Below are 19,319 nucleotides of genomic sequence, written 5' to 3'. Positions count from 1 at the left end.
TTACTGAAAATAAATATGGAGAAAAAGGCGCAAAAAACACAACTCTTGTAATTTTGTGACATTATTTAGTATAACACCCCTATATTTTGCTTATACGCAAATTCCTCTTCAATAATCGTCCTTTCAGTGCACACAAGCTCAGTATTGGTTGATTCTTACATCAAAGCAATCGCCACGAAAAGGGTTCAGCTTCTAGTTTTGCTTTCTCCTCGCAGATTGGTCATAATTTAGATATGTCTTCATAATAAAAAAAAAAAACGTTCGTATCACGAAATAGTCAAGTTTACATGTATTCTTGAAGGCATCATAGCGTCCCTGCCATTCCATTTAACTTTGACCTTTAAATCACATGCTCGGGGATTTCCACTTCCTAATATCAAAGCATTAAATAAATAATACCGAGACTGGCACTAATTAGAAGTTGTTTTTTCCTCACAGTGTAAACAGCAGTTTTTATTCTGACCAGTCTATGTTGTATGTTTTATTCAGTACAAAAAAAGCGAGTTTCCCTCTTGGATGTTTGGCATGTCTGTGACATTTGAGCATTTGAGTCCCATCTATTTTTGTCACAGCTCCTGCTTGAGGGTTGGACTCTTTACAGAGCTGCTTTGTCAGACACTACTTCTGGTTTTGACATGGTTGTTTAGAACTGACTGGCTTGCTGGATTATTAAGGTAAACTTGTTATTAGCTACTTATTAACAGATTGTTCTGCACAGGCAAGTTGAAGTATGAAAAGTGGAGTTTTGACATGCTGTTGTGTTTTTTCTGTTATATTGATGCAGTTTATTTGAAGGAATATTACTCTAAATGGTGATTGCTCCATATACTCATATAATTAAGAACAGAGAGGGCTGAAGTGAACTGATCTTATCTCAAAAACTGGAATCATACATGAGTTGTGACCTTCTGCAGTCACTGTCCTCATGGACCTGTATGAGATCAGAGGAGGCAGACTGGATGTGATTGCAGAGGAAGGTGAGCTGAGCAGAGAGTCGACCACCATGGAGACGTACAACGTGGCGGCAGGTAGCGGAGCGAGGACTGCTCGAGATGTTTCCACCTTCCAGAGGTTCTCCATCGGCACCAACGAGTCCCTTCGCTTTGAGCCCTGTGAGGCCAGCACTCCATCTCCCACTGGAGCAGAAGATGGATGTGGTGATGATGATGATGATGATGATGTGTTTAAGGAGGAAGACACTGAGGTGGGGGCACTAACACAGCTTCAGCACATCCTGGATGAATGAAACATTTCATGTTTTTCTTTTGGACTTCTTTTCACCCTTGTAGCCTTTAAAACACTTTTTAAATGAGAGACCTTTGTGGAAATGGTAAAATAATACAGAACAATCCCATCCAAAATGTAAGGATAAGCCTAACAAAACATGATGCAATACATTAAAACATTTACACATTTATTTCCATTGAGCTCTACTGGCCAACTTCTATAATATCACAGTTTTTATAGCCAAGTCCCAGAAGATGGAGCTGTCCACATGAATTCTTTTTATTATTATTATTTAACCAAAGCGCACACATGTGCACAAAGCCCCGACAACAAAGGCTGAATAATAGATTATGTTACTGGCTTGGATTAAAGACAGAAATGCTTGAAATATGACTTTCAGAGTGAGATCAACTCGATCAGGAATCGGCTGCAGGGGAAGGTTGTGGAGATGGAGAACTTTGCGGGTCATCTGGAGGAAATCTTTCTCACTGTGGAGGTAAAGCTCAAAAGTCTGGTTTAGTGAAATGGATGGAAGTTATTTTAAAGTCATGTTAGCATTTGGGAATACTTTTTTTCAAACTTAAAGACAGTTTTGTGCAACTTAAATAGTGTGTGTCAATCAAATGCATCCATTTCATTCATTGTCTCCCTTGACGTCATCATCTTGTCCTCATATCCACATGTTTGATGTATAAACCTCTAACTGTGTCATCCTTTGGAAAAATATCATCTGCACACTCCACAGTTGATCAAATTTTGAGGTAATTTCATAAATCTTCTTGGGAGTTGTGTGTTTTTCCAAAGGATGACGCACATATACTTCTGCCCAGCGCCTAGAACTCATCACACTTTTTGTAATATTCAAAAAACATCTGTAACTGCTCCATCTAACTGTCTGTACAGGAGAATTTTGGCCGTCAGGAGCAGCACTTGGAGCAGCACTACAACGACGTTTTACAGACGCTGTCTCAGAGATACGACGAGAGGGGGGCTGCACTGGAGGAGGAGAAGAAGAGCAAGTTGGAGGCTCTGTACAAGCAGCTGCTGGCTTGTGGCCGGGCGCTGGATTCCTCCAAGGAGCTCATCGAGTCGGCTCAGGAGGTCTACCGCAGCCAGGACAAGAGGCTTTTCCTCAAGGTGCTTTTCTTTAGCCCGTCATGAAAATGTTGCAGCTGTGATAAATGACTACTGGGGGTAATTTTGCCACCACAGCTCGAATGCAGGAAAACAAAAACATTGCGAATCTTATTGTGGGTATGAAATATTGATTATGCCTATATTTATTTACTTTGCGGTTCAATTGTTTGTTTTTTATTTACAGACAGTTATGCCCACTGTTAAGAGGTAAATATGATGCTGCTCAGTGAGTATGCATGGTGTGATTTAAAAAACTGTCCATGGCTAACATTGTGCTCGCAGGTGTTTTTTTCCTGCAGTTTCAGACTAAAGTTATTTGAGCAGACACATTCTGAGCATTTATTGGGACTTGAAAATGTCATTAAAGTTCTTACTTAAGGTAAGATAGTTTAATTTTCATCTTTCAAAAGGCCACAAAAAATGTCTGAAAGCTCAAGAAAACTGCAGATGTTTTCGGGCCTGACTGATTACATTTTTGCATGATCCTAATGGCATGACACAAGCTGCTTCCCCTTTGTGTGAATTCCCAGAATTCAGTGCTGGTTTCTCTGTTCTCTTTGCTACTACGCTAGGATCGAGGAGTACGCCAAAGAGGACCCTGACCTCACGTTGGCAACACGTCTTGAATTCAACACGCCACTCGCCGACCTGTCAGATGTCAAAACCATGATGGACTCCATCAACGTCGTTCCAGGTCTGATTCATAAACCTCTCACCCAGTTCAGCCGACACCCACTGACAGATGATGGTGTCAGTACGCAATTTTCTTGTCAACATTTGCCTTTGACACGTTGTGCTTTTGGACATTTTGATGACATCTGTGGTTTGGTGGTTGCCCAGAACCCACTAAACAGCGAATTATTAGTGGTTTTTCTACAGTGAGAGAACAGGCACACAGCACTGCTACTACCCATTTAATGATTCAAAGACTGTTCAGTCAGGAGCAACTGTTTAGGAGAATACAAGAACATTAACAGAAGTTAACAGAGAGATTATAGAGATTAGGATTAGACAAAAAAAATCTGTCACAAAATGCATCATCCAAATTGTGAATTTAGGGATAATTAGAGCACAAGGAAATAGTATAAAGTCCCTTATGCAAAAGGAAGAAAAAGGTAAACAAAGGACGGAATAATTAGGATATGGTAAATGAAAATTCAATTTCAGTCATTTGTCAGGGCTGACGAGAATCAAAATCAACAGAAGCACAAACATATTGGGCGTTAAACTTGACCTGAACCACATTAATAATGTTCCTTTGATGTAAAAACAGCTCCATCTGCCCCAGTAATCAACCCCCAGATGCCCAACTCTGCCACCCAGACGTCCCTGCGCGTTTGCTGGAGCTTGTTCTCTGATGACACGGTTGAGTACTACGAGCTTTACTACAGACCGGTGCTGGAGGACACGCCGGCAGACAGCACCTGTGCGCCACACGGTACGACTCACTCTGCATGATAACACCATCTACTGCCACGATCCCAGCTTTCTTTAACACGTTTTCATCAGAGCAGCCATAACAAAATCTGTGCTCGCTTGTTCAGAAAGCAAGGTAAAAGTGAAGGAGACCCACTGCACTGTGACAGATCTGCTGCCCAACGCTCAGTATGAGCTCTGGGTGACGGCGACCAACACCACCGGCATCAGCCCGGCCAGCGAGAAGGCCTTATACATGACAGGTAATAACTGCCTCACCGCTACAGCTACACGATTCAACTTGTGACAGCTGAAATAATTGTTTTGTTGTCCCACAATGTCTGCGGGAATCACTTTAACATGCACATGTTTGACACCCCTGGATTAAAGTGTAAATGCTCTCTCCCCAGTGCCGTCGCCTCCGGTGATCAAGCAGAGGGAGTGTACGAGCTGTCCAGAGGCCGCTCTGATCCGCTGGGACTCAGGAAACACCAACCCTGTGGACTCGTACACCGTGGAGCTCAGTGAGACGGAGACCGACGGCACAGAGAGCAGCATCACCGAGTGAGGACTGTGAGATTTACAGCAAGATCTCACTGTGCTTTCCTTGAAATTTCTTATCCCTTCTGTTAAAGAATTCAGTCACAGAGATAAAGGTAAAATAGCCGAGTAAAAACAGAAAAAAAGCTCCACTGGATACGCACGGCTTCAAAGATGCAGCACCCCATGATATTTGTCTTTACTGGCCTTTCCTTCTAATAAGGCTTCAGTACTTCCATAAACAAGTCTGTGTTAGTGCTTGCCTGGGATTTTCTGAGGTCTCATGGTTATAGAGTTGCTGAATCAAGACACACACTGTCCTAGAAAATCTATTCTTAGCTCCAGCTCCTGCAGCACCGTTAGCCTCAGACTGAATACTGTCCTCAGATTCGGGGTCATTTTCATTTTTCATCTGGTCACTTTTCAGAGAACAGACAAACCGTTTACTGGAAAAGTCTGGATATTTTTGCATGAGGTAACCAAAAGTGCCTCAACTAGTTAACCAGCCCCAATTAATGCAGCTCACATTGCAGAAGTTGTGAGACAAGATGTCATTTCAAGGCTTAACACTTTGGTAGAGGTATACAAATAAAAGCCACATTTGAAGTTGAATCATCCTGCTGTCTGATTGGTTAATCCCTCCAGGTCTATAGTGGCCGTTCCCAGCTGTCAGTGTCTGATCCAGCTGCAGGCAGGACGACGTTACCTCATCTCTGTGAGAGCGGTAAACATAGGCGGGCCCAGCGACAGGAGCGAAGTCATTACTGTTTCCACAACAGGTGAGAACCACCTCGGATCAGCCTGTTCACGGTGTTTTTGGTCAGGAGATCAAGTATTCAGATCGCGTATTTAATAAAAGCAGCAACAAATAGTTTATAAAGTATTAATATATTAGCTACAACATATATGTTAAATATCAAGAGTAAAAGTATTTGCACAAAAGAGCTTCTCTCAGTGTTATTTTACAGAATCTGTGATGGTTTTTGAGGTCTTTATATAGCACAAACAATAAGATTTATGTTTAGCACCTTTCAAAAACACATAATTTAGATGCAATAAAAAAATTAAATCAAGTGTTTTTTATTCAGGAAATTTAAGAAAACCGCTAAATATGGGATTGAGATGATATTGTGTTATTTGTATGGCACTAAAACCTGACAAAAATGATATAAAACATTCATTATTAGACTAAAATGCATATTAAGGCCGAAGCACTGCAGCATTATTATAGAGAATAATTTTACTAATGTAATAGTAAAAATAAGACTCTATGGTATTATAAATTTTAGAACTTAACTACATTATTAGAAATATTACTGCTGAGCCTTATTGCATTATTATGAAATGATTCAGACTAATTTAGAGCTAAAGTTATGACGCTACAAAAATATAAAGCACAACAAATTAGGATTACCTGGATCCTCTATCAGCTTTTATATTTTATTTTAATAAATGAAACAAAACACTCCTAGATGACTGTGGGAACATTGATGATTATTATCCTCCCCCTACTTTCTATTAGCCTGTACATTGCATACTGTGTAATTATTTTTTCCTCATTGCAGTATAAAAACATTCATGTTCAGCTAAGTTATTACTATGTTGTTGGATCTGTGACCCATCTGTCTATGGTACAGAGCTTTTTTTTTTTTCAAAGTCTTAATATGGGAAGCAACAAATTAAAGCTATTAAGTTATTACAGTGGTGTGAAACTAACTCCACTAGTACTTTGGGCACATTTGTAAGTTGTCTCACGATGCTTATTTACCTGTGCAGGTACATTCTTCCACCTCCTGGAGGACACTGCTCATCCCTGCCTGTCGATCTCTGAGGACGGCTTCACCATCTTCTACGGAGATGAGGAACTGCCTATAAGTGCTATGGCCTTAGATGACAACACTTTCTTTACTAGGTTGGGTGCACAGGAATAAATATCAACAATTTTGAGTTGTGTAGATATGTGACACTAGTGTATATATGTGTGCGCAGATGTGTGGCTGTTCTGGGGGATCTGATACCAGTGCGAGGAAGGCACTACTGGGAGGTGGAGGTGGATGACGGGACGGAGTTTCGTATCGGCATCGCATACGAGGACACAGAGAGGAACGCCTACCTCGGGGCCAACAGTAGCTCCTGGTGTATGAGACACATCCTCAGTCCAACCAGGTGACCGCATCAGACAGCATCACAGGATATTATTAACCCCAATGTTAAACCTTCTGTGTAGTTCAAAAACATAAACTGTTTTATCAGCATGAGGGTCAATATATAATTGGGGGACTTTCTGTAAAATAGCTAACATTTTTTCTGTTTTCAGGCCTAAAATCAACATGGCCGCCTACAACCAATCACCACATGGCATTTTCACACAAAGATTCTTCTAAATATTACATAGATAATTGAGTAAAACTGAAATTTATTTCTAAGGATATTGTAGTAAACCTTTTGACATGCCGTAAATCCACACTTGACTCACACACTACTTTATATTAAATAACTCAGAAAGCCTTGGAGTCTTCCAGTCTTTTCTTCAGGAGGAAATGACATCATGAGGAGCAGGTCATGTGATCTGGAATTAACACACTTCCTTGAGAGGTGTTTTTGTAATGGATAACTTAGCTGAAAGTGATTTCTCAGATACAATTAGTTATTTTCCATCTAAAATTTGATATATTGCCAAAAAATAAATATCTGTCATGATTATCTCAATAAAAACAATCATAACCATTTCTGAATAAGCTCATTTTATTATTGTTTAGCTAATTAGAAGGTGGTTATTAAACTGTGAAGATGATTCACTTGACATTTTAGTGATATCCAGTCTTTTGTGATTGTTTCCATAATAATTCTGGAATTTGTAGACATGATCATAAAAACATTTTTTTTTACTTTTTATTAAAAATGTATGCAAGATATAGCCCATGGACTTCAAAAGTCCCTCAATTATATATTGACCCGAGTGTTGAAAATTGCTCCTATACGTGATCTTGAGCAGATAAGTCTACACATTCATGGACAGACTACTTCTGTTTGGGGTTAAATGCAGAATTCAATATTTGTGACTGGAGGTGACAGAATTTTTTTTTTTACAAAATACTAAGTAGACAAAATGAAATACTGCTGGATCACAGAAATGTACTTATATGACATGCAAAGCCCATGTGACTTCTAACCTTAAAGTATTTACTTACTGTTGTTTTGACCGTGCTTCACAGTCATATCTGCATTTTATAACAGTCAAAAGTCTGCTTGTGGTGGAGGGGTTTCAACAAAACAAAGGGTTAAAATCCTCGGTTCACAGTCATTTGTTCAGATGTATTCATTCCCATATGTTGCACAAGCAGGGAAAAGCAAATGGCTTTTTACTTTTGCAGAACTACACAGACAAAGCGGATTTTTCAGCCCATCTGATACCAGAAATACCACGCTGATCCACTGAGGGACCGCTATTGCAGTTCATGGAAACCGGGCCAGGATTGTATTTTTGGCATTCAGAAATTTTCCTTTCCTAAGCAAAAAGAAAAAAGAAATTGTGCATCCGCTCTTTGGAAAACTGAGCCCATTGAAGGCAGAAAAAAAAAAAAAAGCCTGCAGTTGAATATCTGTTACTTTCTAAGCGTTTCCATGGCAACCCTTGTTGGAACAAAGCAGGACAGATGAATTATCACATTTAGCAAAATCATTCAGAGCGGCGTATCGCACAAGCGCCGAGTGTGGTTCCCATTGTGGGGCATCTTATTCTGCCTACGCGCAATTTAACAATCACGTTTTTCATTTTCTTTAATCCGCAGCCATTTGAAATCCTGCTGCTGGTTCATTATTCAGCATCTGCTTTTCTAATGGCTGACAGAGTGGGGAAATGATCCCAACAGGATGAGAGATAAAGCTTTATATTTAGAACCTCTCAGCTACACAAAATCAGAATGTTACCCTACTGTTTTCTTTGTTTGTTTTTTTTTAGGCATAAATATGAGTTTCTGCACAACGGTTGGAGTCCTGACTTGAGGATCACGGTGAACCCGGTGCGGATCGGAGTGGCACTCAACTACGACAGGGGCACTCTGTCCTTCTTTAACGTGAACTTGGAGCAGCACCTCCACACCTTCCAATGTAACTTCCAAAGTCACGTTCAACCCTGTTTTAGTCTGGACAACCCAGGAGCTCTTACTGTGCACAACGGCATAGAAGCTCCCGAGTATGCATTCATGTGACGCCACAAATCATCTCCATCGCAGTATTTACAGAAAATAAATCCTACAGCAAGTAGGACATTAAATAGATGTTTTAATACTTACCAAAATGCTGGATGACATCCCAGATATTAAAAACCTGGGCATTGTGAGCACCCATATTTATCAACAGTAACAAATGCAGCACCTTCACCAGAAAAAACTAAGTTAATTTCAGTTGTTTTTATTATAGTATTCCATGGGAACAGGCATACACCATTTTCCAAGATAAGAAAAGGTTTCACTGAATTGTACAATATGTATTTAAACTGCAGCAGTCCAGGTGTTGGTGTTCAAAAGGGGAAATAAGGGGCGTGATTTCGATTAACAAAAACTGCATTGAAAAAAAAAGAAATAAAAGTATTTCAAGAAAAACAAAATTAATTTGTAGTTATTATACAGTCGTATTCACATGTTTAAAAAGGAAAAGTCCACCCTGAATACTCCCACACTGTTCAAAGTGGCTACTGATGATGTGCTTTACTTTTCTGGATCCGTTTGGGTGAATGTTATTGTTAACAGATATTATTTCTAATATTGGGAAGTGCACACTTTAGATTCTAGAGTAAATAAATTAAAAAAACAAACAAAACAGAAATAATATCAGAGAGATCAACATTGCAGAAAAGAATTTTTTAGAATTTCCAAATGACACATTGCCTCAAGAAGTGTGGCATTTTAAGTCATGTGACTACAAACAAAAAAGCACAACAGCACTGAAGCAGTTGGCATCTATATTTCTATATTTACATTTAATAAAGGGGTAGGAACAAATTTAAATGAGCTCACCTTTAACTAAAACCAACACACATCTCGTGTCGGGGATTAAAGAAAGGTTTTCTGGGAGACGCATTAAAAAAAAAAACTAACTTAAACATAGTCATATAAAGCAAAAACTACAAAAGAGACAAGAAAACAAAAGCATATTTTTCTTAAGAGTCCAATGAAGCTACAAAACCTGGTCACAGTATTTCTTGCATGGTCAGACTGCTTATCAATCATGTACTTTAAGACTATGAACCTGCACTTTTTTGTATCTTTGCTGTCTTTGAAGCATTCAAATGGATTTCAGTACTTGAAGTATTACCAGAGATTTCAAAGAAGTGACCCAAAGAGCCTTATAGAGATGGATAAAAAAATCATATCAGCTTGGAAGAAAGAAAAATACATTTCATTTGGAAGCATATCAGTCAAAATATATTTGGTTTTTTTGTAGTAAATAGCATAAAACATGGCAAAACTGTATGGTAATATGAGGGTGGACTTTTCCTTCTATGTGGTTTAAGTTTGAGAAGTGTCTCGATATACTGGATGTAGACTTTGGGTCTGTGAGTATCCTGGACAGTGGGGATGGGGCAGGGCAGAGGTTATGAGTTATCTGTCTTACTGCTGTGTGTCTCCTCCTCTTCATCATCATCATCATCATCATCATCGGAGGAATCTCCTCCATACGGCACTAGTCCTGATGAATCTTCATCCACTTTAGGCTTCTTCTCCCACACCTCCTCTTGAACATCTGTAAGGGCAGAACAAAAATGGAGAGACAGAGAAAAGTAGAAAGAAAGAGAAGGGGGAGATAGAGGGCAAAGAGAGAAAGGGAGAGACAAAGCAAGAAAAAACAAAAAAAGGAAACCCATTGAGGAGCCCCATATTAGCGGTGGTTTTTCAGTTCGTTTGATCCGCAGCCAGGGGAGGGAAGATATCAAATGAAACGGCAGCAGAGCACACATCCATAACAGGCAGGTCCGGGGACACATGTTGAGAGAGAAAACAAGGGAAAGACAAAAAACATATACAAGAAAAGCATGTTAGTGAGTTCTACCAGTGGAGGGATTCACACAGGTCTCCACTCCTCCCCCATCGCTCCATGGGAGGAGATGCCATCACATGCAACAGACAACTCCACAGAAGAAATGTCTGAGTACTCAGGCGCCCAGAATATCAGGAAATAAAGGAACGCATACCCATTGATGCGACGCTGCTGGACAGAGGAGCTGGATCGTCCGTCACTGCATCCCTCGGCCTTTTGCGTGCAACAGGGGCAGGAGCCACGAAGGGAGGCGGCGGTGGAGGCATCAGAATCCTGTGGAGAGAAAAACATTAATATCTACACTGCACAGGATTCGTGAAGAAAAACATGAAAGGGAAATAAGATCCACCAGCAGACCTTTCGACTACTTTCTCCTCTCCGACGCTGGACGGAGGAGGAGTGGACTCCCGATGAGCAGGACCCTCTGGCGAGCTGCTGGTCGGCTAAACAGAGAAAGACAGAGCATTGAAGACGTTTTAAAACATCAACATGTAAAGCAAAGGTTTGCCCCAAATTAAACGACTTTTAGCATAAGAAAATCTTAGAAAATGCTTAAGGCGTGTTATTTTTATTCTCAGCAAGGCTTGCAACAAGAAGTCGATGTTTAATCATGAGCTAACAGTGTCCTCTGGCACGCATGGGGAACCTCGTCAATATTAAAATCACAATCAGAAATATTTTTATTGTTAAGTAGGTATTCACATGCAAGCAATTTGAAACAGTAAACGCTTGCATGTAAAAATGTTTTAAAGGTGTCATAAGTCAAATTAGCAGCAAGGATTGTGCAAGAATCCCTAGATTGTTATGCAGGAATGTGCAAACGAATTGTCCTACAATGTTACACTGTTTGCAATACAAACAACTTGAAATGTGAAAAAGGACAACAATAATCCTATTTAAAAGCTTGCGTTAATGTGCCGCATAGTGTCATCATGCTCCTTGCAAATATTTTAATACCGAGCTATTTTTATCTGGTATCCGTCTGACGTAGTCAAATCTGGACAGCTGTACGTCAGCAACTAACAAGCATGGCGACATTAAAACTATTCTAAGCATCCTCATGAGGATTATTTCAATTAAAAACCTTTAAACATGTGCCTCAAAACAGACAAAGATAAGAATCTGACAGAGGCCACAGTGACAGTTAATGGAGGGATTTTCCAAACGGTCAGCACTGACGCAGCTGTTTGTAATCCAAAAACACTACTTGGCTTTGTCTAATTTCACACATAAACACCATCTAAGTAACAGCATGCATTCAGGACAAACTGAAAATGGCTTTAAGAGTTTCATACAGGAAGTTCATTGAATCTAATTATGTGTAATTTGTATGAGTTCGTCAGCGGTGCATGAAGCCTCTCTGTTTTCTGTGAATGACGAAGACCAAACAGCTACACTACAGCAATCCAAATAGGTCAATCATTGAGTAATGCACATGTTTACATTAAAGAGGCCAGAAATATCTTTCAGTCATATGCACAGTCGTTGCTGTTCAGCTGACCTGTTCGTCCTTAGCCCCCTCATGGAAATGACGCTTGGGACTTCCTGAGTCAGAGGGGCTGTTTAAAGATCCATCAGGCTCCACGCTCGCACTGCTGCCTGGATCCTTAAGTAGAGAAAAAGCAACACATACACACTGATGCTGCCACAGGATCAACAAAAAAAAAAAAAAAAAACCCTAAATCTTCTCAAAGTACTCGACCGGTTCGACATTTTAATGGGCTTGTGGTGTAAAGTAGTGCTGAAACAAGCAACTGATTGTGACTGAATGCCACCAAAACTATAATGGCTACCATGCACAAAATATATTTTACAATCTTCCTTGATTTGATCAAATCCGTACTTGGTGGCTCATCAGATTGAGATAAACCCTTAAGTAGACAAACACATGAGTACTGAAAACTTCAAGTAGTGGCAGCTTTAATCTTTGATAATTACCTGGACAAGATAGGGATGCGGTTTCCTAGGACACACCGGATACTGAACCATTGCCTGAGAAGATGGAGGGTTTGTCGACATGTTAGAATGACTTGGGGGACCATTTGCATTACTCCAATAACCACCGGCTCCTGGGTACGCTGAATAGCCGCCAGCATACCCATTTGCTGGGTAGTTATACCAGGACCCCTGGTTAGAGTAATTGCTATTAGGTGGAAATCCATGCGCTGCGTATGCTGAAATGAAAGTATAGAACGCTGAGTTAATAGCATAGATCACATGGATCAATAACAGGGTGTTTGAAAACTGTGACCTACTACTTCAACCTATTGTTGAGCTACCAAAGATGTCAAGGGAGGATTAATTACCACAAGAAGAATGCAGTCAGCCAGTACCTGATACTTGGTCACCCTGTTGGAATGTGCCTGTTTAGTTACAAGGCATAAAGGAATACTCACGTTGTGTTGAGCCTGTGGCTGTGTACGTCGACACCAGTCGGGCATGTTCAGCTCTCGCCTGGAAAATGACAGAAAGCAGTCATTATGTAACAAGGCAGGCAAAATTCTGCAAACGTTGTGTTGATGTATTTTCAGTAGTCAGATTGTGGGTAGGTGCAGAGCACTCAGAACCTATCTCTGGAGATCAGGTGGTTCACACTACCGCTGTACTTTTGGAGGTGGGTATCAGTGAGAACTATACGTCTTAATAGTTTCACCTTCTTATACCTCCCATTAGACTCTCATTTAAGTCAGATCAGCTTCATAACTTCATGTATTTGTGGTGACTATGATATGGACTTACAGTTTCCAGCAGACTCTCAGTGAGTTTCTTCGCCGACTCCAGTCCAGCTGCGTTTGGGTGGCTGTAACACACAACGGACCATTGTTACATCGTATGAAGCAGACTAACAGAGAATGAAATAGAATGAGGTTTAAACATTTACATACATGAAGCGCTCTTAGATGGTTGTTACAGTGAATGCACAAAACATAGATGTAAATTTGCACACAGTTCCTTACTGACACAAATAACTTCTTGCGCACAGAAAGAAAAGTCACGTCTTATTTCTCAGAACGAACATACCTGATGTAGACATAGAGCGGTTCAAAAGACTCTCGTTTTGATGCTTGCTCTATGTAGCCAGAACCTTTTCCCCTGAGGAAGACTCGAGCCCCCGTCTCTGTCTGGATGTGGCTCAGGTACGAACCTCCTGGACCCTCGACTTTTTCATTTACGTTGAATCCAGGCAGCGCCTGGTCCAGACCCACGAAAATCTTTGTGTGCACAAAACTCTGAGGACAGATTAAAAAAATGTGATTTATTAATATTATTAATACACCTTGCAAATTTAGGCTGTTCTTTGAAATCAATTAGTTTTTGTAAGCAGACGCAGCAATCCTTGGCGTTTCTCTGTAGACCAGGGATGTTCTGACTGCTACTTTATTTTGGAGGTGGGTATCAGTGAAGGCAACATGGTCTTCATTTGCCTCACTTTCTTGACCTCCATTTAAAAATCATTACTCTGGCACACTGAGGAGCAACATACAATAACAAGTCACCCTGTCTGCAGAAATGAACCTTACACAGCATATTCCAAATTATTTTTTGGATGTTTTATCAGTGCTGTTACCTAGTGTTCCTTGGTATGTTGTCTGAGTACAATATTTTCTCATGGACCACTATGAGAATATCTGCAACTACTCATCAATAAATAGTGTGAAGTTCATTTTTCTGTCCCATATTTAACATGACAAAGAACATGTAGTCAACAGAAGGAACAGTCAAGAAGAGGAATGAAGAGTATAATGATTTACTGTGTGGGGACAGGCTGATTAATATGAGAGCTTATGAAACACTGAAATAAACTGTATATGATAAAAGTTGGTATATAACTGTCAGAAAGCTTTCCACTGGTGCCACGACTGTTTATAGATGCTTGATTTTCAACACAGACATGCTGTCTGCCTACCCCTGTATGAGGAGCTGCAGGTCGATGTCCCTGGCCTGGCACTGGGTTGGCGTTGGGCATCCGTGGCACCGGAGTGGGAATGACGGGTCGAGGAGGCTGGGGGTAGAGTGTGAGTGGTGGCATTACAGGCACATGTTGTCCTCCTGATGCTGCTGAGGCCCTCAGCACATCCTCAGAGATGATCTCCTTTATCCTCATCACAGCCTCTAATGTTGCAGAAAAGCCAACAAGGTTTGGACAAATACCATATGGACTACCTCAAACAAATCCCTTAGAGTGCGTACAACATTTGTTAATGACAGATGAAAACAATGCCAGACTCTGCATATCAAGCAGATAAAAAAAGTGATACTTACTATTGACCTGCTCTTGGGTCTTTCCCTGGACATGCAAATACAAAGGTCTTTGTCTGAAAGAAAGAAAATCAGAAATGTCATGAGCAACACAGCATTTCTTGACTCTTCTGAACTGATCTGTTTAATTACTTTAAACCCACTGATATGTGCACTGCTGCTGAATATGTTAAGATTTCATTTGGAAACAACTGGCAAGTAAGTCAGACAGTCACCGCAATTGCAAAGAAAACTAAATGCAACAAGCCTTGTTATCTATGTTATAGAAAAGTGGTAGTTGGAAAAGTGATGTGATACTTTATTAAAATAAATACTATTTTTTCTAAACAGTACATTAAGACATGAGAGTTAATACATACCCTCCTCTTTCCTTTTCAACGTCAGTCATGTAATGGCCTTTTGTTGAGACGACGGCACCACTAGTCTGTCGGATCTGAAAAGGGGTATTTGATAAAATATGAGGTTGTAATAGAATACCTTTATTTAAAACTGTTCAAAACTTCTCTTTTCCCTTAACTTGTGTGGTATGTGAAATGTAACACTGACATGGCCACTTTATGCTTACCTCCTCCTGTGTTTTGCCTTTAGTAAGAAGATCCCGGCAATTTAGTGGTACATCATTTATGTCAACCTCCGTGACCACCATCTCTTCTGTAGCAGCCAGCACAGGCACAACTGGAGGAGTCTAAAAGAGATGAAATAACAAGGAAATCCCCATGAAGTCCTCGACTAATTCCAAAACAGTCATATTATACAGTTATTTGCGAAAGCTTTTCTGAATTGTGCACCTTAGCAAGTAACGGTGGAGGAGTCAACAGTTTTCCTTTTGCCATTAACATGGCATTAATTTTAGCAGCCATCGCTGCGGCCATCTCAACCCCTCCTCCCTGAGGTGCTGCTGACTTTTCTCCTGTTTCTTGTGGCCGGGAACCAGTACTGTTAGGCCCAGCAGTGCTGACAACTCCTGATAAAGAGACAGGGTGTGCTGCATTTTCACTACTCCTCTGCTGCCGTACATCTACACTCTGTTTAGGCTGGGCTGGCTGATCCCAACGGCTGGTTAGGCACCTAAGAAGAAGACAACAACAATAATGCAGAACAGTAAATAAACAAATTTCCAACAATTCGATTAGAAACACAATTTTAACAAGAGCAACTACAAAACAGTGATGTCCAAGCAAACAGTAACTGCTATCTTAATCTTGTAGATGGTCTGTTTATTATTAGATGAGCAGCGAAAGATTTTAATACCTCTAAAAAAGTAACGTCAATATCTCTGAATGGGGATTCATTGTGATTCAATCTTCACATTAGTACCCTATGACCAAATTGTGGCGTGGAAAACGAAATAAGGGGCCCTGCAATCAGTGTCTGGTCTAAAAGTTTGTTTAGACACACTCCTGCAAGTTAAAGCTCTACAATATACGACGAAACTTCATATTTAGCATCTGAAACGGTATCGGTAGCGTTTGGTGACAGCTGTCTTGTAGCCAATCACTTACTGTTACTGATGATACATTATACACACATGCAGTTTAGTTTTTAACGATCATTTGTTGATAAACCTTAGGTTAAAAATTAAGCTAGCAACTTAATACCAAACAAACAGGCGGTATTCTGAGGTAAACTAACAACAGCTAAAGTAAGCTAGCCTTAACAAACATTGCAGCTAAAGCAGCTAACTTAGCAAGTTACAATCCTGTTTTTGGATGTTCCCATTACCAGTATATCAATTTAGGACTCAAATATATATTAAATTCCAATAATCTGGTAACATAAACTCAAGAAAGCCAACTCGTATGGACTTCTTACCGCACAAACAATAACCCGCCAAGCTAACTTTTCCTAGCAGGCCGGGATAATGTATGCTAGCTTAAAAACACCGTAGCTGGCGGTAGCTTAGCTAGCTAGCTTGCCGCTCGGTGAAGATGTGTGTGGTAAAACGTATAACGCTGCTCAAAATACCAATATAAATTTAAAAATAAGAAGCGAAACGGACACTCACGGTGTTTGTCCAGTCATTCCCGAAGACATAGCACTACTCCACTCAAGCTGCAATAGAATTAAAACAGTTTCTAATATAGTTGCCGCTGAAAGACCGCAGCCATCGGTCTTTTCTGTCTGGCGCCGGCGACTTCTTCTGACGACTTGTCGCAAAGTCTGACTAGGCGGAAACTGAGCTGTTTTCATGTTACGTAATACTATCTAGAAGAATCTGAACTAGTGATTGCTAAAATAAAATAAAATGAAATAAAATAAAAAGGATGAACACCTGGTTTACAAAACATTAAATATGAAAAATATTTACTCACTTGTTTTAAAAATATATTAATAATTAGTATTTTCGCTAGTAAAGGACCATGGATTAACATGCTGTGGGGGATATTGAGCTACTGGCCTCTAAAATTCAGATTACATTTTCAGCCTTTAATTTTATTAAAAAAAAAAAAAAAAAATATATATATATATATATATATATATATATATACACTGGAAAAAAAGTCAAAAATGTAATTTCTATTGTAGGGTTAAAGAAGAGGCTTCAATGACAGCAATTTTCCGGAACTGGGTGACTAGTAGCACTAAATCCACTGTTCCATTTATGGAATCTAAATTTTTTTTATATTTTTTTAAACATATGTACAGGTAGTGTACCTGTACATATGTTTACGTAGACATGCCCCTCATATGTACATTTTGCAACTATAAGCCATTACATTTTTTTAAATGTTAAGTAATGTGCAATACCCAAAAAGTGCATCAATATCGGTTACTTTTGTAGTGTTCCTAAAACACCAAATCAGCTATCCTTACAACAATAAGATATATCACTTTTGTCATTGTTTACACAAGTACATATTGTGGATTTTTTTTAACTTTTTTTATATTTGCACAATTCTTATTGTACTTGTCTGATTAAATGCATCGATTGGATTACTGCATAAACTAATGCTTATTCCCTTATGGTAACAAGATTTGATATAATTTAATAACATACCACATGCTGCATTTATGTTTTTGTTCAGTGCATAAGACAAATTAGACTTTGTCAGGGATTGCATTACAAATGTACCAACTTGCTTCCATTGTTGTGGCTAATTTGTCTCAAATATCTAATTCGATTCCTCTGACCATGAAACTAACATTACTAATTTACTGTTTACATTACTACCAGACTATTGTTTACTTCCGTACATATGTGACATTGTTACGATCCAACCTCGAGGAGTTGGCTGGATGAAAAAAAACAAAAAACAGATTGGTTTAGGTGAAGGGATTTATTGCTTAGTAGTAAATGGAACATAAAAGTGACAACAATGAACACAAAACTGGTGAGTGTTGCTAAATCAAAGAACAGAGTATAACATAACGAAGGCTAACAGAGTTTCCCAAATTTATCTTAACCCAAAACAAAGCAACTAAACTCCCTAGCCAAACTTAAGTACAGAAACAACACCCACCACAAGTAACAAAAACTAATACAAAAGTGCAAAAACAAACTAAGCAAAACTGGTGCCTCATACTCACTAGTTACACAGTTCACAAAAACTTTAAACACCGAATGGCTTCTTCACTAAGCCCAAAGTGTCTGTAGCACTCACCCGGAGTGTCTACAGACCAAAATGTCTGCAGTACCCACCAACCAAATTACATGTACCTACAGACTGAAACATCACAGAAACAACACCAACATAGCACACACAAAGCGGCACCAGGGCAGACTGCTCACAGATACCAGCCCCACTGACTGACAGCATGGTTGCAGGTATATAGCCTGCAGGTGTGGCAGCTGTGTCTGGTTGGTCAGAGGTGGAGGGGAGCTGGAGGGTGGCCCAATCAGGGAGGTCCGAAGGCAGGGAGAACAGGGTTGCTGTGCAGGTCATCAGCTCTGGTGTCATCAGCTGGAATGGCTGGCAGCTGGGGTTCCAGAGACTCTGGAACAACCACAACTGAACCCACACATGTAATTTTCCCCCAAACAAAGGCCCAATATGACATCACCCCAAAAACCAGACGGCACACGAATACTGGTGGCTGTAGCACATGTATATATATTATATATATATATATATATATATATATATATATATATATATATATATATATATCAGCACATATCACAATTACTTTCATTGCCTCGCTCCAAGTCTTATGTGCATTTTAGTACTTACGTGCATAGTTGTTGTTCCAGAAATGTTTCATGTTCAGTGCTAGGTTTGAGAGCAATTTTAAACTTTTTGTTCACACAGACGGTACGGCATTAAGTGTGCATAATGAATGAGCAAACACATAAATAAATTTTCTACACAAACCAGACTAGAAAGGAAATATCTGTATGAATCTGTTAATATGTCTAACAAGTTTTTATTCAAATGAGGTATAAAATGAGGCATGTGCATGTTTAGCTGACATGGATTCCCAGAAGCAGTAGTGTGACGTATTGATTCTGGTCTGCCTGAAAAGAAGTTAGAAGCTGAACTACATTGTCCGTAGCAAAGCAAACCCTTGAAATGAGAAGGCTGTGGAGGATATAAGGCTTGACAAAATAATTTAACCGTGGGAGACCATTGCTTATTTTCCAGGTCCAACCAGCAGCCAGCATTGTCTTCATTTAACCATGTCCACATTGTTTCTTAACCTCAAGTCTCCTCAAAGCAAATCACAATCTTTTCCAACCTTAACTTGCTTTTGTGGCCAAG

General features: G+C 39.8%; 2 protein-coding genes across 3 annotated transcripts; one reads left to right on the top strand and one right to left on the bottom strand.

The window, feature by feature from the left end:
• The first annotated feature begins 35 nt into the window (after positions 1–35).
• Positions 36–8,971, top strand: LOC110954943 (fibronectin type III and SPRY domain-containing protein 2). 2 transcript variants are annotated; one of them, XM_022199721.2, is made up of 13 exons: positions 36–674; positions 915–1,204; positions 1,628–1,723; positions 2,131–2,364; positions 2,549–2,571; positions 2,937–3,058; positions 3,638–3,802; positions 3,909–4,043; positions 4,191–4,344; positions 4,966–5,099; positions 6,097–6,232; positions 6,310–6,486; positions 8,282–8,971. In XM_022199721.2, the coding sequence occupies exons 2-13, from the start codon at positions 926–928 to the stop codon at positions 8,529–8,531; spliced, it is 1,905 nt and encodes a 634-aa protein (XP_022055413.2). In that variant the 5' UTR covers positions 36–674; positions 915–925; the 3' UTR covers positions 8,532–8,971. The 2 variants fall into 2 exon arrangements, with proteins under 2 accessions (XP_022055413.2, XP_051816063.1); XM_051960103.1 differs by lacking the exons at positions 36–674; positions 2,549–2,571 and having other exon boundaries at positions 1,091–1,723.
• LOC110954965 (KH homology domain-containing protein 4-like) lies at positions 8,718–16,772 on the bottom strand. Its single transcript, XM_022199746.2, has 14 exons — positions 16,625–16,772; positions 15,408–15,687; positions 15,185–15,304; positions 14,979–15,052; positions 14,623–14,675; positions 14,267–14,472; positions 13,381–13,589; positions 13,099–13,159; positions 12,756–12,813; positions 12,298–12,533; positions 11,861–11,965; positions 10,717–10,802; positions 10,514–10,632; positions 8,718–10,065 (listed from the first exon to the last, which is right to left on the bottom strand). The coding sequence occupies exons 1-14, from the start codon at positions 16,651–16,653 to the stop codon at positions 9,917–9,919; spliced, it is 1,785 nt and encodes a 594-aa protein (XP_022055438.2). The 5' UTR covers positions 16,654–16,772; the 3' UTR covers positions 8,718–9,916.
• Positions 16,773–19,319: the final 2,547 nt, after the last annotated feature.

This window comes from Acanthochromis polyacanthus, chromosome 2 (genome assembly GCF_021347895.1).
Source record: "Acanthochromis polyacanthus isolate Apoly-LR-REF ecotype Palm Island chromosome 2, KAUST_Apoly_ChrSc, whole genome shotgun sequence".
Taxonomy (NCBI): domain Eukaryota; kingdom Metazoa; phylum Chordata; class Actinopteri; family Pomacentridae; genus Acanthochromis; species Acanthochromis polyacanthus.
This window is presented reverse-complemented; position numbering and strand designations above follow the sequence as displayed.